Source organism: Corvus kubaryi, unplaced genomic scaffold, assembly GCF_017639235.1.
Source record: "Corvus kubaryi isolate FWS band 111438036 unplaced genomic scaffold, C.kubaryi_AGA036_p1.0 split1-37296, whole genome shotgun sequence".
In the NCBI taxonomy this organism is placed as follows: Eukaryota; Metazoa; Chordata; class Aves; order Passeriformes; family Corvidae; genus Corvus; species Corvus kubaryi.
In genome coordinates, this window is record NW_024582075.1 from 10,598,206 (window position 1) to 10,624,451 (window position 26,246).

The following is a 26,246-nucleotide window of genomic DNA, read 5'->3' on the forward strand; positions in this document are numbered from 1 at the left end:
AAGGTGGTAAGTGAAGTTCAGACTTTTTTTTGAGTGCACAGTTTATGTGCAAGAAAATATTGGCTGGGTGGGGAGGGGCAGGGAATGAGGCTTAAGGGAACTGTGAACCAAGGGTGAGTGCTTGTGTAACATTGCCACACTGATACAGGGAGTTTCTTAGGAACATCACTTGGCCAGACCAAGCTGCCAAGCAGTTTTTAAGGAAGATCTGCAACCTGGTATCTGAGGCAGTAAGAAAAGGCATAAACTTGGAGCTAGTAACCTGAGCCTGTTGACTGATGCTTAAGAAGGATATGTCTGCCTGAAAAGACACAAAATCATAGACCGTGTTGGTCAAAATGCAAGACAGGTAATGCTGGCAAACCACAGGAAGTACTACTCCTGTATGTGTTTGGGACAATACCCTTATGTCAGTGAAGTGTTAGGCATATTTTTAAATACCCTGCTCACATACGGGACATATAAAGTGCCACCTCAGTGATTTCATAAATAAGGCTAGCATTACATATCTGTATCAATGAAATAGTGAAACAGAATCTCTTTTAATTTTAAATTTTGCTTAGAGGATCCTTTTAACATACTTGCATGCATATACTTCCAAATCCACCACCTAACATTCCTTTGTGAAAAAAAAAAATCATCTTTCTCTAAGGCACAGTAGACTGAGGAAAAGAAAAACAAAAATCTGTCAGAAACTTATTTCTGAATACTGTTTCATCACTGAAGGAAATACACTCAGTAAATTCAGTAGCAGAAACCAGTTACTAGTTCATAGTTTGCGCTGGTTTTCTGAACTACACCCATCTAGGCACAGAAGAATACACTACAATGAATTCTGCTCCAGAAAATCCAATTATCATCTCAAGATACTTCACATACAAGGTTTGAATAAGCTCTTGAGTATCTTGGTTACATCAAAAACAAACCAGGAAAGAAAAGCACAGAAGGAGCTTTTCACTTTACTTTTCAAAGATGCACATCATCACAGCACATCTAATTGAACACACTTAAAAAATACGCAGGAAATGCTTCTCCCATGAGTATACAGAGTGTCTAACATGATTATTACTTGTAGGGAAGTATTTAATACTGCATAACTCACCTCTGCAACTCAACTTTGCAATTGTGCCTGTAAATATGACTCATGAATAGGAAAAAGTAACTTGTGCTATTTCCAACACATAGGAAGTGCTTGAATATTGAGAAACATGCAAAGGCAAGACCATTCTCCATTTAAAAAAACCCTACAAATTGCACCAGTTCAGAGTGACAAAGCCACCATCTACCACACTGGTCTGCCAGTAACAGTCTGCCTCTGTGCTTTTTGCATGCAGGATGAAAGGTCCTCTTCACCTCCACTAAAGAACAAAAAGACGGATAGCTAGCTGAAAGCTGTTGGGGTCCCTCCCCTGCCATGGAGCCCTGGGAGAGGGGCCCTGAGGGCGCAGACACGGGGTTTCCCTGACCCTGCTCAGCTTCATTCCCCATTGGTTGGTTTGGGTTCCCTGATAACGCCAAGGACCCTCGGGTCCCGTGACTGGAACAGTTCCTGAGCTGAGCCCCGGCCGTGCGGCTGGAGAAATAAACATCTCTGAAACATCTACCACGAATCTGTCCATATATACTTCGTTTCCACGGGACTCCTGGTTTGAAATATGCTTGTTGCAGTAATCCCCGCTGCGACAAACTGGTGGAGAATGCGGGCAAGATACCGATCCCTGAGGAAAATTCGTGAGTAAAATAACCACTCTTGACCTCTCTCTTCTCATCTTGGTTTGGATATTCTTTCTGGACTATGGAAGAATCGTGGGAAATGGGGCTCTCTGAGCCACAGAAAGAAATGTACCTAGAAGTTAAAGGAATCCTTGAACAACAAAACAAAAAAGTAATGGAACCAGGAGATCTAGAACTTTTTTTTAAATGGCTTTTCAAAAATTTCTCCTATATTTCTCGAGACTTACTTTTTGATATTGAACCTCCTGGATCTTGTCAGGGGTGTTTTTGGGACGAGATCTTGTGGGAGATGAAAGATCAAACAGAACATGTATTAGTGATTGAACCCTTGCGTGGATCCATGGTAGTCAGTGAAGCTATTCAGGAGCATTTATATGGTCCTATTAAAGCAAAGGATGGCCATAGTCCCGCGGCCGAGGCCACGCGGCCGCCATCCCGGGAGCACATGACTGCAGCCGTGCCAGCGGAGGTGCCTGCGCTGGATGGCCCAGCCCCCTCGGGAGCGCGCACCTTATCGCAGACCCCATCCCTGTCTCGGGGTCCCCGGCCACGCGACCGCGAGTGAGGAAGCGATGCCGCAGGCGCCGCGGGTGCCGTGGGCCACGAGCAGCCAGGAACCGGGCATCGGCGTGGCAGGCCGCTCTGAGCACACGGGTCGGAGAGCCCTGTGGAGGGAGAAGCGGCGGTTTCCACAGCGACACGAGAAGCCGCTCAGCGCCGAGCTGAAACGAGGCCGCTCTCAAAGCAGCGTGGAGTTGGCGGAGCGGAACCACTCACAGGGCACGGGGCCAGCAGCGATGGCAACGCGGGGCCACACAGAGCCCAGACACGCGCCGGAGCAGTGCCGCTCGGAGAGTGCGGAGCAGCCGCAACGCGGGGGCCCAGCCGAGACGTCGGAGCTGGCGAGGCGGCGGCCACGCGGGACCGGCACCCACGACGAACACGCAAGCATGTGATAGGAGGAGTTGTAGCCACGAAAGTCACAGGAACTGTGAAATGGTACAATGTAAAAAACAACTATGGATTTATAACACGAGATGATACAGGGGAAGATCTATTCATCCATAGAACTGCCATTAAAAGAAATAACCCTAAAAATTACCTGCAAAGTGTAGGAGATGGAGAAGTTGTGCAGTTTGATATAGTGCAAGGAAAGAAGGGTTTACAAGCAGCGAATGTTACTGGGCCTGGAGGTATTCCAGTCAAAGGCAGCCATTATGCACAAAATTATAAACAATATCCATCCCAGCAACTTCCCTACCCACAGCCTACTTCCCCCTTTTACCCTATACCCAGTATGAACCCTTTCCTAAGTTTACCCTATCCCCAGTTTATTCCTAATCCGTTTTTCACCCCATGGCTTCCCTATACAATTCCATTTCCCTACAATTCCTCTCCGATGCCGAGGGGGGGATGAAAAGAGGGAGGGAAGAAATTAAACCCTCTCCTGCCTCAGTTTCCCCATAAAGCATGCCCGGAGAGTCTTGTCTCCCTTCTGTCAGCCCTAAGATGTTCCACAGAATCTGATTGGACATTTAAAGACTCAGGAGGGTGGCTTGTTTTGTCTTGAAACTGTTCTTGTTATGTTTATCCAGTTGTTTTCATTCTCCTTTTATTAAAATAAAACGGGTGAGATGTTGGGGTCCCTCCCCTGCCATGGAGCCCTGGGAGAGGGGCCCTGGGGGGGAGACACGGGGTTTCCCTGCCCCTGGTCAGCTTCATTCCCCATTGGTTGGTTTGGGTTCCCTGATAACGCCAAGGACCCTCGGGTCCCGTGACTGGAACAGTTCCTGAGCTGAGCCCCGGCCGTGCGGCTGGAGAAATAAACATCTCTGAAACATCTACCACGAATCTGTCCATATATACTTCGTTTCCACGGGACTCCTGGTTTGAAATATGCTTGTTGCAGTAATCCCCGCTGCGACAGAAAGCCTAATAACTTTGACCCAAAACATACACAAACAAAACCATCAAAACATATGGTACACGATGTGAACACATGTGACTATTCATCCTCAGTCATTTTCAAAACAGATTAAGTGAATCTGGTAAGAAATTATTCCTATGAATTTCCACGAAGTATTACTTGCAAAACCTGAAAGAGTCACAGGTAATATCTGGGGACTTCTTGTAAAGTGTGATCCAGGTAGCCGTAGGAAAAAACAAAACCCACGGTCTATACTAACTTCTGACCACTGTGACATCAGTAACTTACATGTCCCCTCAGAGAGAGGTTGACAAGCTCTGTTTAATAATCAAATAGCACATCCCCATTTCTGGGGGAATGATGATCTTCCTCTTTCAGCTCACCAGTGACCACTGAAGAGCAATACGGCCAGCATTTGAAACATACCACAGTTTATTGAACCTATTTTCTTTTTCCTGTGAAATAACCGTTCAAACAACATCAAAAAACCCCTTCGGCATCTTAGTCTGATCCTGATGACAGGTATCACATATGCATCCAATTCCTCAGCTAGAATAGCACCTAGGTGATAGAATAACTCTGGCCCATTAGGGTTGAATAGTAAATTTTCTTTTTGCTGCTGTTAGATTTGAATGGCAGCTAAACCCAGATACTTGTTATTTGTATGTTTTTAAGACTTTTCAATATACAAGAAGAAAATCTTTCCTCTGCATACAAACCTCATATAACTCTTTTTTTTTAGTAGTAGAATATCAGGCATCACAGTTTCACACATAAAGAATCTCATAAAAACGAAACAGGTATTTTCAAGCCCCTCACCTTGCCCCAGCTGCCAAAATCTAAGTGCAAGAATGGCAACTATGCATGCACAGATACAGATGGATATACAACCTGTAGGTTCATATTTTATAGCTGTGAGCATAGGTCAAACTACTGAAGGCATAAAGATGTTATTATCCCAGTATGGTAGTGACTGCTTAGTCCTAACTAAGAATATGCCAACTGCTGGAGATTTTTCGAGGTAAAATAAATAGATGCCTGCTACCTCCAATTAGTTGTATTTTCTTGATGTTTACATCAACCTCAGACTTTATTCAGAGCTGGATGCAGACCTCAATGCTCCAAAGGCAACTCCAAGACTTTTTAACAGAACACTCCTTACTTAAAAAGTCACTATAAGGATTAACCCCTACAACATCTTCCCTCTCCCAAAATAAAAAGAAGTCAAAGCAGTAGCAAGGAAGTGTCATTCTGGTAATTTAAATCCCTAAAACACCTGTTTAGTGTGCTGTGCTGAACTGTGATGCAATGACTTTACAAAAACACATTAATTCCTACAGCCACTGCAAGAATAAGATGGATCTAGGTCCTACTAACCCAATTTTCTTCAACCAATTTGGCAGTTTTATAGCTTAGGCTCCCTGTCTTTACCGTTAAACTCTGTTGCCTAGAAGAACATTGAGGACGAAACGAACATTAAGGCATGAAATTTAGTTTGATGAGCCCAGGGACTCACTTCTCATCTAGCCAAAGGCCCAAACACCTTTTTTCTGACCACCCTAACTCCAACTGTCTCTATGAACAAAGGGAAAAAGGCAAGAAAAAACTTTTGACTCTTGAAGCAGTGTGAACTGAAAACAGAAATACTGATTTTTTTATCAAAAATTCATAGTTACTGTAGATTTTCACTAAAAGGGTGCAGTTAGCATTGTCTGAAGGTATTTTGTGTTTAGGTTTAAAATATAAACATATTTGGATTTATTTTTAGTTTTACTACACCTTGAATCAATCGACTTGGTAAAGTCCTGAGATACTTGGTAAAATATTTCTGTCTCCAGTCATTCCTTTTATTCACTAACTTGATCCAGTTCACCACATTCCCCACAATAAACCCCCTCATGTTTTGTCTAGCAAACCATTCTAAGGTTGTATTTCTAGGAAGGTAGCTTGTTCACACAAGAAGAGTCAATTTTGAATGTGCTTCTGGATTTTATAATCATTGCTAGTACATACAAGTATTTATTTTACCAGAGATTTTATTCAATGCTTTAGGGCAGCAGGCAAGTGTTTAAAACATAGTTCAGAACTGATCTTCAGCCCACTATAATTTGACTCATATAAAACTTTCACACATGCCTTTTATGACAATGTAATTAAACACGTTTTTCTTCAGAACCTCTGCCACTGAACCCAAGTCTCTCTGTTGAAGCAATTGCATACAGTGCAGAGCCTTCCTTTCTGGATACTATGGAAACTTATGCCTCATTCATAACTCATTACTCTACATCTGTTCCTCTGACATATGAAATATCCCTGTGGACTTTCCCTGGTGCTCCCCACTGGAGCTTCCAAAGAGTTAGAAAACATTCATTAATTTACACTCCTGTGATAATGAGGGGTATTATCTCCCAGTTTCTGCTTTCATTCTTTAGCAGCAAAGATGTCAAGATGGAAAACATCTATTGAATTTGCATACATGGTCAGGTATTTTGAGATCAGTGGATAAGGGTGGGTTTTTAAAATTCTTCTAGTTTGAGAGAAGAATTTGACATCTGAAGCATTTCATAATTCCATAGACACTGACTTCATGATACAGAGCCAGGGATGGATTTCTATACCCCAGTCCAATCGGTGCAGACTGGCTTTCATCCTTGTACATCTGCCCTAACTTCTGCTGGCATCCATGTGGTGTGTCTGCGGCCACAAGACATGATTATTATTTTTTCCGTCCTTTCAGTACTGAAGAACCGAAGTGATTAAGATGTTATATGGAAAGCAGAAGTTGTACGTGTATGCTAGCACATGGAAGTGTTTGAGAGATGATATAGAGCCAGAAGACTCTACTAGCCAGAAGAAGCCAACTTCAGCATGGCACACACTTACATCACTTGACTGGAAACTTCAGGCAAACTACGCTGCAGACAGGTTTGCTAGAGAGAGAACTGGTTTGCTTGCTCCAGAAAGACTGAGGGAGTTAACCAGTACAAACACAGTGTGAACATGCTGAAGCAGGACCTGAGAGCAAAGCCTAGAGGGAGCCATGCGGATGCATCACAGGATCAGAATGTAGTCCCCATCCATGACGCATGCCTCTGTTCTACTGTCAGACTTTCAGTTTGTACACAGAAAACGCTCCAAACCCTGCACACGCAACCTTCCCACTCAAACCTTGTGCTATAGTTATTTCATCACTGAAAGTGTTTGATATCAGTGATTTTAGTAGCATTACAGAAGAACTTCACAGCAGATATGCCTCACATCTGTTGGGTGAGGGTCACAAAACAAAATCAGGACCCAGATCACGCCCTCAGATGCATGTAAGTAGCCTCTACAGAAACACAAAATGACTGTATTAATAGAATTATTTTATGAACTTTTGAAGAGTTTAATGCACTTTCACATCTATTAAAAGCTGCTCCCATTGGCATAAAATTGGGAAAGGAACACGTATTTCCCTGGATCCAGTTGAACTACTTTTTTTTTTTTTACTGTTGTCCAAAATTTTCAAAGATGAACTTTGATACTAATCATAAAAGTACCATAATTCAAAATTCTCTGACAGACCTCATTGCAAGCACCTTATTTTCCATAATAATTAAATGAGGGCTTATTTTATGCCACTTTTCCAAAACCACACCAAAAGTAATGGCATGGTTTTGGTGGTACAAGCCCAATAGGTCAGGGAGCTGAAACATTTAAGAGACAGAATAAAATGTCAAGTCTTAGCAAGGTGTAGATATTGTTTTCCCACAGAGCCTCATCACTGTTCAGGCCTGCTATTCATCTACAACTGGTTACACGAGAGGTATCAGGCACATATATATAGCAGTCAACAAGGCACGAAAAGGCAGAGGTCACCTTCTGTTTGTTCTTCTGATTTTCAGAAGAGGGATTTCGGCAGTGAACTCTTAAAAAAAAAGTATTTACATGTTCAGTTTAAGTTAGTGAGGTTGGGTGACCATGGTGGTAGGCTGATGATTAGACTTGATGATTCTATGATTCTAGCTGTCCCTCACAACAACTTCAGTTAATTATGATACATTCATACATGCTATCGCTAGCTGCTACCAACACCCAATGAGCATAAACAAAAGAGACAGTAAAGTAGGGAAGGAGGTGTAATACTCCCGAAAAGTGAAGAAGAACTTACCTCATGAAGGAGGGCAACCAACATTTGCTGGAAATTGCGGCCCCTGCTGGCCAGAAATCGATTAATAGGCTTGCCATCCCTGCCCATGTGGACTGGGAGGTCGAAACACAGCAACATGCCAGCTTGAAAGAGGGAGGGAAGGGGAACAGAAAGGTCAATGCCAACACTCACTCAGAGTCAAGGGAGAACCCAAAGTAAAGTAAGGCTAACTTAATAAAGCCAACAATTCAAAAGAATATGCAAGCACATTTAAGTGGCATAAAACATCATTTCTTAAGTTGATTCAACTTCAGATTCACAGGTATCTTTGGGTAAAAACATACATACTTGTGTACTTGAAGAAAGTGACAGCCTACCTGCAAGGCCTGGTGTCATGCCTGGTTGCTTGTTCCTCTCATACATTTTCAGCAAGAAATTTGGAACACCTGCCACTGTCTTCCCCTGGTCCAAGCGTGTGGTCCCTCCTCTCAAGGCAGAATGATACACAGCACGGGGCATGTTGGTCATCTCCTGTTTCACAAGTGATGTTGCAAACTCTTCAAAAGCTTGACAAAGTGCAGTGCAATGAAGGGAGAAGAAAGGGAATGTGAGAGTCTGATGACTGAGAGACAAAACTAACCCTGAAAAACCCAGAATGACACCAGTACTTCTTTCCCGCTTCGTAGAGGAGCAGCAGTCTAAATCTGATGTTGTAGCATGGGAAGGAAGGAAGGACATCTCTATCTGGAGATTCCCATCTGAAGTGGGAAACAGCATTACTGAAAATCATGGAAACTTGCTAAAAAAAAGAAACGTGAGGAAGTTCCAGTATAAAGCTACTTTATTCAAAACTGACATGAGTATATTTAAAGTTGGAAAGACATATAGCCTTCCTTAAGTATTCCATGAGCTGTTGATTGCCTTCTTTGACCGCTACAAAAGTAACAGTAACAGCAGCACATGCTGACAGAAGGACACAGAGTACCAGTCTCAATCACATTTCTGTAGCATGTCAGGAAGGGCACCTGCATCCTGCGACTTTTTTCCTCCACCTGTAATGCCAATATCCTTCAAATTCCTTCAAATGAAACCCACAGAATGCAGTCAGCAATTTTCACTGCAGTGATATAGGCAGAAACTCTAAGTCTTTGTCTTCAACCCTCAACACTTCTGTTTTGTTGGAAGAGTAGGTATTGATGTGAAAACACTCTCCACCTACCTGCTCTACACTTTTTATAAAAGCTTTTTTGTTTAGGGTGGCTACAACAATAGGGAAGAAATCTGCTGAAGGAGGGAGCTATTTCTCTGCTGGAAACCATTCACAATGACAGAGACCCCTTATCCCGGCTGTCATATTTCTGCATTTGCTGGTTATGCCAAAAGACAGAAATATAAGCCATTCGGAAGCAATTCTTCAGGCAGGGGACAAGCTAAGGCTCTAGACTGACAAGTGTAATTCAAACTACGAAATCTGGATAAATTTAGCGAAACAACTAGATGTGCAGCAAACACTACAAATACGGTATTTCAGTGCTTGAAATCAATTTGAGGGTAAACAAAGAACTAGCATCACATGAACAATATTTTTATTATTATTATCATTGTTGTTACTATTGTTATTATCATTATCATCATCTCCTTTGCAGTAAGGATACTACCACTATTACTAACAGCAACAACAACAACGATATCAAGCTTATAGTTCTTTTTATGAATTATTTTTCACTCTCTGAATTACCAGGTCTGAGAAAAGTCTCAGGCATCCATAATGAAACACCATTAAAATAAAAAAATAAGGCTGGCATACCCTTTCTGATATCCTGGGAATCTAATACTTACAAACAATATGAAAACTGATGTGACAAATCAATTTTAAAGGAGTTTGAACAAAATACTACCTAAAGTTCCACCTTCCAACGCTTCATGTAAGTAGTTACAAATTATTAATCCCAGTAACATGTACCACCAGAATTCCAGCAAATGAGATGAAACAGATTCAGCTCCTATAGAACAGAGACTCTGTGGCTTTTGGCCTGTCTTGAACATTGCCTCATTAATACAGTTTCATACTCTTTTGGTGAAGCAATTAACTCTGAACAACCACTCCAGCCAGTCACTAAAGCTTTTGCTCAAGTGTTCTGGACTCTGCGTTAACTAATAATGTCAGAAGACACCTCTGAGGGAGAAACTTCTGTGAATGCTTGGATTCAAGTATGTTTTCATACCAGTCTGTGGTTGCTGCATCTCTGAATTCAGTCTGTTCACTTTTAATTCCATTTTGGTTTCCCATCTTCCTAGAAGGTTGGCTATCTCAGCATTCATTACACAGATTGTGTTTTCTGTCAAAATACATCACTCTCTTTCATTGAACTAAATTACGTCATTCTCCCTTACAAAGCTTCCAGGATTTAATAATTAAGACTCTCTAGGTTAGGCTGCACTTACTCCAGATGCCAATGCATGCAGAGTTTGACAAACGGATTTTTTTAGAAGCCCCCACCAGGGGAAGATACTACAAAACACTACCTACTATCTCACGGCAATGTTTACAGGCTGCAATCACACATCAAGATCCCAGGTATTCTACAAAGAATGAAATAACAATGTCTATGTCCTGGCACAATATCTCAAATCTTGTAACTGTAAGTTAAACAGCATTTCTGCAAGTAATCAAGTGAAAGGCAAAAATCTCAAATACTGAAGGTAAATCAACTGCAGAGGTTTCAGAACAAGTGTATCAACCAGAGATTATCTGTTGAAGCATACTTCAGTATCAATATGCATCACTACAATTACACATTAAGCATAGCACTGATACCTTAATTAAGCAGACTTTGTGTACAGCATTGTTTTCATACCATTAATACTCTGTTTACAAAACAATAAATACTGAATTTATTTTACTTCAATCTGTCCTGGGCTAAAATACAGAGTTGTCTTTAGAAACATCTGTTCAGTCCTCCCTACTGAAGTCACACTGTGATGAAACAGTGAGTACTTGAAATAAATAATAACAAACTGGCTTTCCCTTTAGGACAGGCAAAGAATTTTTAATTATCAACATTTTTTCCCACCATCATGACCTATGTCCCACCATCTTCCTAGAAACGGGCTGCGGGCTTTATTTTCCTCTGAACTTTTACTTTACATTTTTTCCCATAATTAGTTAAGGAAAAAATCACAGGCTGCACTTTAACGTGACACTCCATTATAAAACAGACACGTATCTGTACAGTCACTGTGATTACATATTTGCAAAGTAACCTCAAATACTGGATATATTATACCTCCTAAAACAGCAGCTGGTGTTAGAGACAACAGCTTGATATATGAAGAACCTGGAACAAATAGATTTGCTTCCTGATCCTCTTCATCTTCATTCATGTCCATCTCTTCCAGTGAGTCAACTTCTGGTCGTGCCTGGAAGATTTTAAAAAAATTAAATGTCAGCATAAATATTCCAAATCCTCATTACCAGTCATGATTCCAAGTGTCAAAAATACCAACAAAATATGAAAAGTTCTCCATTTCATTATTTTCACTCCATTTCATAAACTTGAAGCTGAATGAATAAAAGCTTTTCTTCTACCTGACTGAAAGGCAACACTGGTTCATAAAAATCACAGTAAAATTAATCCTGACATTTACAGCTGAACGAATATTCATAAAACTTTACTTTCATCCTGATTCTTCTTCAGTTTAACAATGTCTTATACTGGCAGTTTAATATAAATAGAACATTTTTCCTACACATTACTTTTACATATTAGTTCTTGGAATTTGAAAAACTGCAACATATTTACATTGCTTTCAATTAAAACGTATTTACTCATTTTCTGTAAAGTACTGCACCAGTTACAATATGACTGTAAAGTAACTGCACCACTAATACACAACTATGTACTACTGTGAAAGATTTAGTCTTGCAGCAGAGTTTATACATTTCCCTTATTCTATCTTGTGGTCTTCTACGTAAAACACATTTTTCATTTGTCAGGTTTACGCTGAACTCTTTTCACTGATTCATATAAAGTATGCTTTTTAATTTTAAAGTTGCATATTCCAGCCTTTTCATAACAGCCAGTTACAACACACAAATGAAGCCTATCTTACAATAAAGAGGTAAATAAAACCTTTACTATAAAGCCGTAAGATTCATTATGCCATAAAGTACCAATGGACTACTGAGTACTGCCTAGTGTCTCATACAATGTAAAAAAAAAAGTCACACAGATGACCTTATGTTCATCTCCTTGTACTCTTCCATTTCGTTAGAGTCAACTAATCAGAAGCTTCAGCTTTTAACAGCCCTCTGCATGCTTAAAAAGCTTTTTAGTAAGTACCTCAACTCCTTTTAACTGCCTTTATTGATAAAAAAGTAAAATGTTATGCTGTAAAATTCACAACAAAAACACAAGAAAATCTTTCAGCTTAACTCCAAAAATTGCCCCTACTTTTCAACCTGACTTGGCTGTCTTTTGGGAACAAAAGCACTATCCATGAGTGTGACTGCAATGGAAGAAACAGCCATCACAAGAGCTGCTTAGTGTCAAGACTCAATTGCAAGCACTAACAGAAGAGCATAAAATGCAAATCAGCTGCCCAAAAAAACACTGCTAATTTAATTTTTGACTGCTTAGCCCTAAGTTTCATTTGTGCCTTTCCCTGCTCGTAAGACTTAGTTATGCCAATCACACATGACATCATCTCAGGTCACCAGCAGGACCTTGTATTCCTTCAGGAGGCTCCTGGTTTTCTGGCAGACAAGGCACAAGATGGTTATATCCTTTCAAGAGGATATAACCCATGTCAGATGGAAATGTCAGATGTGCTTACTATCAAACATATAACATGGCTACCTGTCCAGGAAGATGAAGAATTGTATGTTCTTCAGAGCCAAACGATGAGAGTGATTTATAGGCTGAAATGGCTACAAGGGCATCCTACAAAATTAACAGGAAAAAAAAGGAAATCACAAACACAGCATATAGTATTGCTACCTACTGGAAACTCCACATACAAAGAGCTTACCAAGTAACTACTGAATGCTGAAAAAGAGTTTAACAATATTTTCCTAAGGCACACACTCAATTGCTTACTTTTTATACACACAATGCAAAGGAGCAAGACCAATTATCTAGGCTTGATACCAAGCACTCTGAGGGTACTTTAAGTAGAAATATCCAAGCTATGAGAATAATGTTGATAACATATTGATGTTTTAGCTGTTGCTAAGAAGTGCTTACTCTAAATCAAAGACTTTTCAGCTTCCTGTGCCAGTAAGCAGGTGCACAACATGCTCAGAGGGAGCACAGCCAAGACAGATGACCTCAACTGACCAAAGGGATATTCCACATCATAGAACTTTATGCCTAGTATATAAACCCAGGGAAGTTGGCCAGACGGTACCCATTACTGCTCAGGGATGGACTGGGCATCCCTCAGTGGGTGGTGAGTAATTGTATTGTGCATCACCTGTTTATAATTGAGTTTTATTCCTCTTTGTCCTTTTGTTATACCCCTTTTCATTACAATTATTATTGTTATTATTATTGCACAGTCACTTTATTTCATTTATTAACCTGTTCTTGTCTCAACCCATGCGGTTTACCTTTTTCCAGTACTCCTCCCCATCCCACCACAAGGATGGCTGCATGGTACTTAGTTGTCACCTGGGGTTAACCATGGGGCTAAAATAGACCGACAGAAGTCTTAGTCTTAAACTAAAATACGCTACTTCCACCAGCCCCATGGTGATGATAGTCCAACATTCCCACTGCATTACAATGCTCCACAAATGAATTGAGTTAGCTGTGATAGCAGCATCTTTGTCAAGAATGCTTCACCATGTCAAGGCTGAAATCTTCCAGAGGAAGTTAAACTAGTTTCACAGAATCACAGAATATGCTCAGTTGGAATACGTTGAGATCCACAAAGATCATCAAGTCCCATTTCTGGCCCTGCACAGGACAACCTCAAGAGTCACACCATGTGCCTGAGAGCATTGTCCAAATGCTTCTTGAACTCTGTCAGGCTGGTGCTGTGACCACTGCCCTGGGGAGCCTGTTCCAGTGCCCAATCACCCTCTGGGGGAAGAACCATTTCCTAATATCCATCCTAAACCTCCCCTGACACAGCTTCAGGCCATTCTCTCACTGGTCACCACAGAGATCAGTGCCTGCCCCTCCTCTTTCCCTTGTGATGACGCTGCAGACTGAGATGAGGTCTGTCCTCAGTCTCCTCTTCTCCAGGCTGAACAGAACAAGTGACCTCAGCTGCCCCTCAAGGCCCTTCACCATCTTTGTGACCGTTCCTTGGATGTTCTCAAGCAGTTTAAAATCTTTCTCATATTGTGGTGCCCAAAACTGCCCCCAGGACTTGAGGTGAGGTCATACTAGTGCAGAGTTTGTTTCGTAATTCTCCTTGGAAATGGCAGAAGTTACTTCAGTTACCACGTTTCATGTGTAGTACATTGCCTCAGAAACAGTGTTAAGCAACAAGAACAAAACCCTACTAGAAAATGAGATTACTGACACTGTCTTGACAGAAAAGTACAAAACTTAATATCCCTTACTGACATCAGAAATCAACATTTTCAATTGTATCACTTACCTTGTTCTGTGTATTGCTCCAAAGAAAGCTGATAACTTGAGCTTTGAATTTCTACAAAAGCAAAGGAAGTACGCATTTATGTTTTCTTTGACCAAATAAGCAGCTGAAATAGAGGCAGTTACCTGAAACAACTTATTGCCACATCAACATACATTGAGTTAGGAAAGTGGAATGGGTGCAGCTTTGAACTCCATCCACATGTCCTCGCATTCTGTGAGAGTGATACCATGGATTAGCCTCGCACTAGAATTTCCCACCTATCTCCCAGGATTCACTAATGCAAGTGAAAATTGTGAAACCATAAACGTGCATTTGACTAATCTGAACTAGGTAGTGGGTGCAATTTTAACAAAATCAAGCAGGCGCTTGTAGAAGTTATATACAAATGTATACTAAAAGAAAGACTCACCTTACTCCATAAGTACCTACCTCAAATTCATTTGTATTCACTGTTAATGAGGGAACCAGGGAAAACAATTCATTCAGTGCTTTTAAAATGAGGGGTCTTGTATCACAACTCAGCTTTGGTGACAGAGCATTCCATGTAGAACGGATACAAACAACCTGGAAGCAAAGTGGGAAGCATCCTTACTAACAGCTATCCCAACTTCACTTAAACAATGTTTCTTTTCAGTGCTTGTCCTTGCTCTTCCTTCTTGAGAACAGGAATTAATATATGGTTCATAAACAGTAAAAAAGAAAGCATGTTGAAAATTCACTAGCATATCAACTGACATAACACAGTAATACTGCACAGTACTTCACCAGGGAAAGCAACTACCAGTAGGAATAAATAGCACACTGTTAGCAATACACAAAGCTGTACATCTCTCTTCATACCACATCAGTGCTCTACTTAACTTCGTCAAATTAGCTAAAAAGCAAGCTGTCTCAGGGAATTCAACAGGATGAAAGCAGAGGGAGTCACCAAGGAATCTATTTTTGCTGGTAACCCTCCAAAACAAAATGCCTTTAATACTTAAAATCAATCAAAACCAAAAAAATTTGCAGAACAAATGCAAAACACAAAAGTTCAGGAATCCAGAAACCGTTGGAAACTGTCAAACTACAATAAATACTAAACACTAATACCTAATACTGAACACATTTACACTGTAACTAGAGCACAACAGGATGCATAACTGATCTTCCAGGATACATAATTTCCTTCCTGGAAACAACGGTTTCCAGGTAACCAGAGAAACAGTTCTCTTGGTAACCAGCCATGTATTTTCCTGAAAACTTAAGTAATTCCAGTGCAGTATTTCATCAAACCTTAATGTTGCTACCTGTGGAGAACTTAATATTTCAGAATTTTGCCACCATATCTAAAATAATTCTGTCTATAATAATCTGTTGTTACCATTTGTCTTTCAGATTTCAGGCTCCACTTCAAAAAAAAAGGAGTACAAAATAGGAAAAAATACAAACCAAATAAACAACAAAAAACCCCAACAAACAAAACCAAAAACCCCAAGAAACTACAACTCTATTCACCCTACTCCACCCTCCCCACAGAACCACAACACAAAGAAAAACCCCAAACCCCAAACCATGTATGCTTAGAACCAAAGTCTAGACGAAAATTTAAAAATAGCAATGGCAAAGGAAAGTATAATTTTCAGCCTTCTAAAGGGAAAAACTGCAAATCAGGACTTTGAATAATCTGAGAAAATTCCAGGAAAAGGTCTTTCAGGCATAAAAAATTACAACAAAGAAACAGAAAATGAAGACATTGAGAAACACAAATTCATCTATGTAATGAAATCAAATAAAGGCATGTTTATGAAGATATTCCCCAAAGGCATTAAGAAAGGTAGTTTTAGTATTATTCTGCACTGAAAAAACAGAATATTTGGTAACACTGAATGCAGGTAATTGCCAAATTAAGCAGTCACTTCAGTGAGTGTAAAACACATATCAGGGTGCAGTTTAAAAATCCAAAGATGTATTTCGAGTTGAATCCATTTCAGGAATAGCAAACCCATGAGTGTGTTTCTATGGTAACAACCACTGATGGCTAGAAAGACCTCATCTGATAACATTCCAAGGGAAAATGATACCTTTCTTTCCATTCTTTCAAAACAGACCATTTGCAAGAATAAGAAAAAAGGTCTTCCAGCATTCAGAAAGGCAGACATATCTATTAGAACTGGAAGTTCCTCCTCAGCTATCTAGAAATAGTAAATTTGTAATGAGTTAGCTGTCTGGAAAACACAACATGTATTAATATGTAGAGAAAAGAAGTTGTGCATTTGTGGAATTGGATACTGTAATTTACGAAGACTAACAAAATCATTAGCTAGCCAAGCATGTTTAATTTCATTCTTTCCTATAGTAACACACATATTCTCCAACTTCAGCTAAGAGGTGAAAAAAGGCCTTAAAAATGGCCAGCATTCTAACAGAAGTTTCAGATTTAGCTTAGGACTATAGAATTCCTTTTCAAAAGGTATTTCCTCGACTTGCAACATAACAGCTGTCCTACAAAAAACTCCTACCAAATGACATACTGTAAACCGGAACAGGGGGATGGGAACAGTGGGGAAACTGGTACTTTACACACCATAAAACCCACAGTAAACAAAAAAAGGTTATAAAAGCAGTAATAACCTTGACATGATGTCTTCCTGGAGGAATGGGCAACTGTGATAAATATCTTATGATGAAGTTTATCTGCTAGTCATGAATCCCCAAGGAAAAGCTCTGTGATTCCATAGACACTGTTAAGCTTGACAAAGCTGTCCTCTGAAAATGCAAAATATTCTAGAAAACTAGCAAGATAAGACAACTTTACAAAACTGGTATGCCAATTACTGTCTGAAAAAAAAGGATCGGTGCTATTCAGAAAACGTGTTTACAGATCTAGATATTCTAGTGTCATACTTTGGTAAAAGTTCTTAAGTCTGTTTTCATTTTTTGTTGTGTGGGTTTTTTTCATTCTGGTTTGTTCCAATTAATATATCATTGTCATCTGGAGACATTAACAACCACACAGCACTTTTGGTACAATGCTTTTTAGTTTACATTTATGTTTTCTTGTTATTTTTAAAATTTATTTTAAAATAGCAAGCTTGCCACTGCACAAAACACTGACTTCCAGATGGGAAAAATTAAAAGCTAAATTTTACAGATGATGAGGAGAGACAAAGCACTTCTGCTTCAGGTGACCTACTGCCCTAAAAGGGTGAGAAATCTTAGGAGAAAAACAGAGAACAACAACATTTAAACAGAAAGGGGATCTAAAAACTGTACTTAGCAATTTTATTCTTGACTGTTTCTTGGCTTGCATACTCTACTTGATACATGAAATCAATTAGATGCCAGAAGAGCCTCATATGAAGTACACTAGCTTCTGTTGAAATCACTGGAGAAAAAACAAATTACATGCCGAGAAACAGGAAATGTGATCTGGCAAGAACTGCGTGGGTTTTTTCCATTTTTGATGTGCAAGTCACTGTGCATTATTCATTAAAGATGTTTTGTTATACCTACCAAACAAGAAGTTGGGGCGGGGGGGAGGAGGAGGGAGCTAGCCCTTCTTGCAAGTCCTGCAAAAGCTAAGCTTGTACTACTAACACCATTCATGTAGGATGCACTTCGAGCAAAGTCACTACCTTTATACAAGGTATGCAGCCAGCAGAATGGATAACTATTCTTACACAAGAGTGAACCAAAAAAAAGAAATCAATGTTACAGCACATTTTGTTACCACATTACTTTTACAAAGGAGCCTTTCTGAGACTCTCAGAACTGAACCCTGACAAAGCCATAGGTGTATAGGGTTCCATCATCAACTGAGTGAACACTATACGTATGAAAACATAATTTATTATTCTGGTTCAGAAGTTGACTGAAAGTTACGTGCTCTCTAAAATCTTACACCTAAGCAGCTGCACACAGAAAAGCTCGGAGACTATATCCCTTTCCCTTAAGTCACTGACAGAGACAGAAAACACCAAAACAAAACCAATCTCTATGATTATGTCCTTCCTGCACTGCAAACTAGAGTCTAAATAATAAATAAGAGACAGACTAAATAACTTAACCCAAATGGTCACCCAGCTTGCCAAACCACAAGAAAATTCCCTGCTAAAGTTTCAGAACTGCTAGGCGGTAGATTTGGTCTCCCACAACATTACACTGTAGTTGGGGAAATAAGGCGAGTTGAATTTGGACAGGAAAAATTGGTAATGTCCACGAAGTCTGTCTGTCCATCTTCCTTTCCTCCTTCCTTATATCCTTCCTTCCTTCCATCCTGAGTAGTCTTAGCTTTCCAGTCCTCAACAGTGGTACAGTATACATCTGTTTTCAAATGAGGCTATTAGAGTAGGATGTGACATTTATCATATACCTAACGCCTGCTTCTTTGCAAGACAAAGTCTAAATATAATCCAGCCTGGGAAAAAACTGATTCAATACCAACGCCAACATTCAAGAATCTATGCGACCTTAAGAAGAGCCAAATTCCACATCAAAGGCAAACAAAAAATTACCCTGAATAAATTGTTTCTTAGCAGCCATTGTCTGAAGATTTTTAATTATACTGAATACTGGTATCTATGAATGATTCACTGTACTGTTCATGAACTGCTAAGTGATTTCAAATACCGTGGCAATGGGTGGCCCTACTGCAGTAAACACTGCAGTGAAAGTGTATTAGTGGAAAACATTCTCAGCAGAGAATGGGTAATCAAATATTCCTGCAGGATATAATCAGTCCACTACTCTGATGGCCTGTACAGTACAGCTTGTCAGTAGTAGATTCACAGCATGACTGTGCCTGTATCACAACTCCTGCGATGTCACTGGCTGGGATGTGGATACAAAGAGCCTTGTCCCCTAACTCAGAGATACCATAGCATCGCAGTACTATTTGGGTTCAAAGGGACCTCAGGGTATTTCCAGCCCAGACTCCTGCTCAGAGCACGGTTACAATGAGATCAGATCCAGTTGCTCAGGGTTGTATCCAAAAGGAAGGAGAAAATCTCCAGGGGAGGACACAGCACAGTCTCTACGGGCAGCTTGTCCCAAAGCTTACTTGTCCTCTTCATCAGTAAGCAATACATGCATTATGGTAAAAGAGAATCCTCCCAGCTGTTAGTGATTTCACTCCCTATCTGGTACACTCTATGAATGAGACCCAGCAGGGCAGGCCAGCAAGAAGACACAAAAATTAGATTATTTAAGTGCTTTTCAGCCAATCAGAATTATGCACCAAACAGTCTTTCTTTTCAAATCTCAAGGCAAGATGCATGGAAGGACGTCTTTGCAGCAAATTGCAAAGCTGATTTAAAATTTCAGCCCACGCACTGAAGGGCTGATCGCCTGTAGCAGAAGGTCACAGTACAACTTCCCAGGAACTATGAACTTATGTTGGAAGAGAGGAATTAAATTTGTCAGAAGAAAAAGAAATTCTGCAGCAATTCAGTGTACTCTTAAAAAAAAGCCAACTGGGAAAAAAGTTCATGAACCACAAGCAAAACTCAAAACACAAGGACGAGCCAATTTAATCTTACCTCAGCCTCACAAAGTGCCCGGAGACCCTGTAATACTATGGCAGCGGGTGAAGCTTGATCAGGTTTTGTGCATTCATTTAATACCTGGGAAATTGCAGCCAACATGTCTGCTCCATGCTGGTATGGTCTAAAGGAAAAAACCATGAAGACAGAAGGCAATATTCACACATACACACAAGCTATAATTTATACACAAAAATTTATTAAGTACTGCTTCTTTTTAAGTGACAAGTAGAACTGCCTAGAACTGGGAGTTCACACAAAAAAAATACAAGGTGGATATGACAGAGAGCTCTAAAGGCTGAGTGACACAGGGAATTAAATCAGCAGGCATCAAGTTCCAAATAAGAGATCATGGAGTGGTTAAGTTATAGATGGTTTTATCTAAGCATGTTGTGTACACCAAAAGATGACATAATTCAAGAAGGGACTGAGAATGGAAGTCCAAATGTGCTATTAGAGACACTATTTTACGTTTCTTTGTTGCAGTCTCCTGCAAGTAATCACTACTGTGTATTGGTGGAGATTCTGGCACCAAAGGTTTTCTGTCCCTCTTATATCAGATAGCTACATTTTTCCGGTTTTTTTTTCTGCTGCAATGCCCTTTGTCTTTCCCTCAGTGACTGCATGGGCTGCTTTAGCTTTCCAGTCTTTAACTATCCATTCAGTTTTATTGTGTTGTGGTGGGCAAGGTGTTCAACAGTTCCTCATACTATCTCTGTAAGACATTCTGGTAAAAGGTATCTGGTAGGTGACTTACATGCATGGTAAATTGTGACTTATCTATTTGCTCACACTTTCTTCCAAATAATTTCTAAATGCATGAAAAGTGTGCATACACCTGAACTCCAACTATACCATTTACCTGGCAAAAAGAGTATTACAGGTGCATTGTGATTTCTCTCTTGCTTTTCACTTTTAAAAAATTTCTTGAAAATTACTGTTTGGCATAATGGAAAAAGGTTGAAGAGGTAAAGGAAAAGGTCTTTTCTTTAGGACCTTGGTTTTTTAGTTGATGCTTAAAAGATATATGAATCTTCTCAGCTGTTAGTAACTGACCTTCAAGAAGAAAAGTGAAAACTGGAACCCAAGGTAAGTGACAAATAGAAAAGGTTATATTGTGCACATAAAACCAGGAAGTAAATACCAATGCATTTAAAATTACTCTTTACAGGAACTGTAAATTATTATCAAGTACTGATGTTCATGGATTGTTAGAGCTGAAAAGATTCAATGTGTCATCCAGTTAGACTTGCACAACCACTGTATTACATCTGAATAAAGACCAAAAATGTGCATGTGACAAAATACGGTTTTCAGAAAAAACATTATATCGTTCTTTGAATAGATCAAAAGAGAGACCATTAGCTGTTTCTTCCATTTTTTCATCTCTCACTTTTTCTAATTTGGAAGTGTTATGCCTGAAGTTTCTATCCTGGATCAGTATAGGATGCATCTTTTGTTCCAGGATGAAGGCCATTTAATTTTAACAGCATTTATATGGATGTTCTATTAGTCATAATAGAAAACCCCAAACTTAGTAGCTGCTCAGGGTGGCAACAGCTGAGTCAGTGTCTCAACTAGAAAAATACTACTCAGAATTAATGTATCAGAATAAGTAAAAATAATGATGCAGCTTTTCTGAAAACAGCTGTTTTATATATACATAAAGATATAATATATACAAAGATATAAGATGGCTAACACACTTACCTCAGCCTACATATATCTCTTATACAAGCAGCTTTAGCAATCAGCTTTTCCCATTGAGCATCTTTGTCAACAGACACAGAGGGCATATCAGACATCGCCAAGAACTTCTGCAGTTCTGGGTAAATTCGATCCTAGAAGAGATTTCATTTTAAAATGATCATCACACCTTCAAAAGTGTGACAGGATTTTCAATTGGTAACACTTCTACAGGACTTCTAAATACCACTTTGATTTTTATTATTGCATACCATGTTTTGCCTTTTTTCATTATTGGACTCTAATGCTACATTGAAATCTAAGCAGCTTTTGCAGACCACATCTCTACTGCACCTTTAAAAAATGAGAAGCAAAGGATTGTCACATAACCTGTGCTGGTTTTGGCTGGGGTAGAGTTAATTCTCTTCACAGCGGCTGGTGTGGGCCTGTGTTTTGGATTTGTGCTGGACACAGGGTGGATAATACAGAGATGTTTTTGTAACTGCTGTGCAGGGCTTACACACAGCCAAGGCCTTTTCTGCTTTTCATGCTTCATGCTGGGGAGGAGTTTGGGGGTGCTTGTGAAAATGGGAGGAGACACAGCCAGGACAGGTGAGCCAAACTGACCAAAGGGGCATTCTAGACCATATGACATCATGCACAGGATATAAAGTGGAGGAAAGAAGGAGGAAGGGGAAGATGTTTGGACTCATGATGTTTGTCTTCCCAAGCCACCATTACACGTGATCTTTCTCCTGGAGATGGCTGAACACCTGTCTGCGCATGGAAAGCAGTTGAATAATTCCTTGTTTTGTTTTGTTTATGTGCACAGCTTTTACTTTCCCTATTAAACAATCTATCTCAACCCACCAGTTTTCTCCCTTTTACCCTTCCAATTTTCTCCCCAGTCTCACTGGTGGTGGGGGTGTGAGTGAATGGCTGTGTGGTACTTGGTCGCTGGCTGGGGTTAAACCACAACACTAAGGTCTTGCTCTTACTGCACGTAAGGAAAAGCAGAAAGCTGTCCTTCAAACAAATGTATTTTCTAATCCCAGTTTGAGATCTCACGAAATGAAAAGTAAGTTTCATGAAAGACATACTACTGAAATTATTTCACTAGAACAAGATCAGAATAGGCACCATTAACACCATTTATGTTACAGTGCTGATAATGACACGCTAGTAGCAGTAATGCTCCAAAATTATTTTCTTCCTTCATTAGAGATAATGAAGTTTTTCAACTGGACTTATTACAGTGACACTACAAGGATATTCTAACCTGTCTTTCCCATAATGATGTCATCAGCCGTGAGGCAACTGCTCTGAGCTTTGGCGTGCTCCCCAGCATGTGTATGGCACGTAGAATCTGAGCTACACAAACCTGAAAGAAATTTTTAACCAAGTGTTGTTGTTATTTTGTATGTCCAAGGACAAAGACTAATCTACAAATCACTGTTTTACAACCAAGTACAACCAGGAAATAACTGTCCAACTGGAATATCAGAAATAAACTGAAAGTCATTTTCCAAAAACCTTTAGCAAATAACAAGACCAAGAGCATCCTCTCATGACATATATAATGATCATACAGTGTAGACAGTAAAGCGTAATATACATCACACCTTAAAACAAATATCATATTCCATCCAAAATACTAGAAAGTAATGGAGTGTGGGAGACAGAGGAGTAGAAACTCCTGCAATTAAAGGAGGCTTTGATTTACAACCCTGGAAGAGACTAGGTCTGGCTTAATTGACAGAGATTTGTGAACTTTAAGCAAAAGGATTACAAACTTGTATTCCTATCATTATAAGTAAAATTGTACACTGGGTGTTTTGGTGAAGGGTTTTAAAATATAATAGTGTGATTTTATATAGTTTAAGTTAAGAATGTAGATAGTATAACAGAGACATCATGTGTACGTGACATGAGAAGTTATTGGTCAAGACATAGCTGCATTGCACTGAGAAGTGCCACAGGTCATTAATCTAAAACAAAGTGTCATTTTAAGTATCTATTGGATTAGAAAATTATAAATTACGATGTAACCCTAAATCTTGGGACTAGTCGCCATTACTTGGAGGTGGTGTAAAATCTCACGCCTCGACTGATGCGTTTGTTACTTTAAACAATAAATTCGTGTAGTTGCATAGTCCCATCCCTTAAAGTTGTTTTCTTCCGACACGTGAAAGTGCGGGAAACGGACAATGGAGAAGCTTAAAAATCAGTTAAGCATGTTATACATTGCTTAGTCTAAATAATTTTTATAAATACATGACCTTTTATTGATACAGTTTTCATTTTACTAAAAATTTTTCATTCTGACCTTATGTACACCAAGTGTAGGCAATGTATACAATATATCCCTGTAAAGTGCAGGCTCCAAAGGTCTTCCCAATTTAAATATCAGAACCGGGATCAGATTTGGGACCTGAAATAGAACAAATGTATGAAATAAATTGGAATTTGCAAAATTTCCCAACATGACACCTTACAAAACACAGTGAACTTGTCCCAACATATTATAAAACTCATATCTTTTATGTATTTTTTTTGCCTGTATATATGACTAACCTGTCATATAATACAATATAATTTATTGCATTCTTTACCATATGGTACAAAATTTCCAGAGGGCTGCTGCTGAAGTGACAATAAAGGAAAGGAGACTTATTTATCTCCATTCCCTTTTTAATCAGATTTTCAGTATTTTCACACCTGCAGGTGCTAGAGTTTTTTCTTGTACACCTCCTTATCACTGTGTGATTAATCCTAAATTAAATCTACTCATGATGTCCTCATTTTATTCCCAGCTTGGTTTTATGACTACTTAAAACACAAACACACAGAGACACACAAATATATATGCTATTTATACATGATACATATATATACACATGTATATATGTACATATGTATATATATGTGTGTGCGTGAGTGGTTTATAGATAGTGGTTTAAAAAAAATGGAAAATTCTGCTACAGCATTTGTTTCAACATGCATTTTTACATGAGCAGATGATGACATTTTTCACTGTAAAATGATCTGTCTCAGTCCACAGGAAGAGTAATAATTAATAATTCAAGTACTCTTGGATTTTGTATACTTGGCTCTGTTCTGGTTCCAAATCACAGACCGAAAGAAAATACTGTTTGTTCTACAAGACATCACTGTCTTTACAGTTCAGCAATCTAAATTTGTGCTTCCACAAACTTAAACTAAGTTCTGAAATCTGCACTTACCACCTAATTAATTAACCATAAAGCATTATTTTTTTCAATTTTCCAAATAGCACTCGACATTCTCAAATAGAATAAATCCTTTTATAAACCAAAAAATTTCCAAATTTTTGGAGAATTGACTAGTCTTCCTCTTTCTCTATTTCTCAAGGTTGTTGTCTACCTTCTACAGAATCAATCATCACCTATGACCTGCCTAGAAAGAGGACAGGCTTTATGTAAATATTTCAAAGCACAGTCAATAAATAGGGTAGTATCCATTTGATTAGCTTTTCACACCCAAACTTAAAGCAACTTCCGATCTGCAACCTCCCTCCCCTTTCTTTCAAACTTTTGGATTTAAGAAAAGCTGGACTGTTTTACAGCTTCTGTTGTGTCCTGATTTTGGCTAGGCTAGAACTAAGTTTCTTCACAGTACCTTGTTGGCAATGATTTGTCAACAAAACAGTGTTTTTGTCAACAAAACAGTGTTGAAAACACTGATGTTCCCAGCTGTCATGATATTCTTTAAAGTAGAAAAGGGCATGGGGGAAGTAAGTCATACCACTTCTCTAGCACATGGCAGAATTGATTAATGTAAATTCTGGTCCCAGTTAAAATTCAGCAACAAGATGTCTGCATTAATATTGAAACACAGAAAAGTGAAACCTGCACTTAAAACATGAGATTTAATTTGCTGCCCAACCTTTTCTTCCTGCTCCCTAACTGTAATGATTTGTTTAAGCTAATCTCTGCACAAGGCAGTTGTATTTCCCCATTTTACCCATGCCAAAGGCACAACAGCATTGCCCGAGAGAAAATTATGTACATTAGTATACAGGAAGAAAACTAAAACTAATTTCCTGATTAAAGAGAACCCAAAAGAAGACTTGAGTGCCAAAGGCTCAACATGGTCAAAGCAAGACCCTGCTTTGGTTAAATCAAGCCCTAGGTAACGGGGAGATTGCACAGAAACCAAATAATACAGGTAGACAAAAAGTCCCCTTGAATATAGGAGACTTGATAGAGGAAAGCAGTTTTATTTCTGGGCACCTGTTTTACCTTGAGTGTCAAGAAAAAAATACATCACCTGATCTACTGTTACCTAAATCTTTGAATGATACAAGGTAAACTGCAGGGTGATGAGTAAGCAGTGGGCATTCGGTATCTTTGGGGTAGCAGTAATCATTAACACTAACACCGCGACATGCATCACCATGTTAAGTTCCAGAATTCTCAAGGAGGTCCTCCAGTGGATCCTCCAGTGATCGACTGATACATAAGTTTTTCATACAACTGTTAACACATACGAGTAGGGAAAAAATGTCTTCTAAAAAAATTACCCAAAATGTTTTGTATGCAGCAGAATAATTGGAGGGCTCTCAGCTCAGAGGATAAGAGGATTTTGTCAATTCTTT

The 26,246-nt window shown here is 39.3% G+C and overlaps 1 protein-coding gene across 3 annotated transcripts in view; it reads right to left on the reverse strand.

The window, feature by feature from the left end:
• Nucleotides 1-26,246, reverse strand: part of FOCAD (focadhesin) — a 97,529-nt gene that overhangs the window by 30,939 nt on the left and 40,344 nt on the right. For all 3 annotated transcript variants that reach the window (XM_042012686.1, XM_042012685.1, XM_042012687.1), the window contains 10 exons: nucleotides 23,937-24,041; nucleotides 22,890-22,991; nucleotides 21,635-21,765; nucleotides 19,922-20,048; nucleotides 14,832-14,966; nucleotides 14,403-14,453; nucleotides 12,650-12,733; nucleotides 11,078-11,210; nucleotides 8,168-8,356; nucleotides 7,812-7,933 (listed from right to left, as the gene is read on the reverse strand). In XM_042012686.1, the coding sequence (XP_041868620.1) occupies nucleotides 7,812-7,933; nucleotides 8,168-8,356; nucleotides 11,078-11,210; nucleotides 12,650-12,733; nucleotides 14,403-14,453; nucleotides 14,832-14,966; nucleotides 19,922-20,048; nucleotides 21,635-21,765; nucleotides 22,890-22,991; nucleotides 23,937-24,041 (1,179 nt within the window). The remainder of the gene's footprint in view (nucleotides 1-7,811; nucleotides 7,934-8,167; nucleotides 8,357-11,077; nucleotides 11,211-12,649; nucleotides 12,734-14,402; nucleotides 14,454-14,831; nucleotides 14,967-19,921; nucleotides 20,049-21,634; nucleotides 21,766-22,889; nucleotides 22,992-23,936; nucleotides 24,042-26,246) is intronic.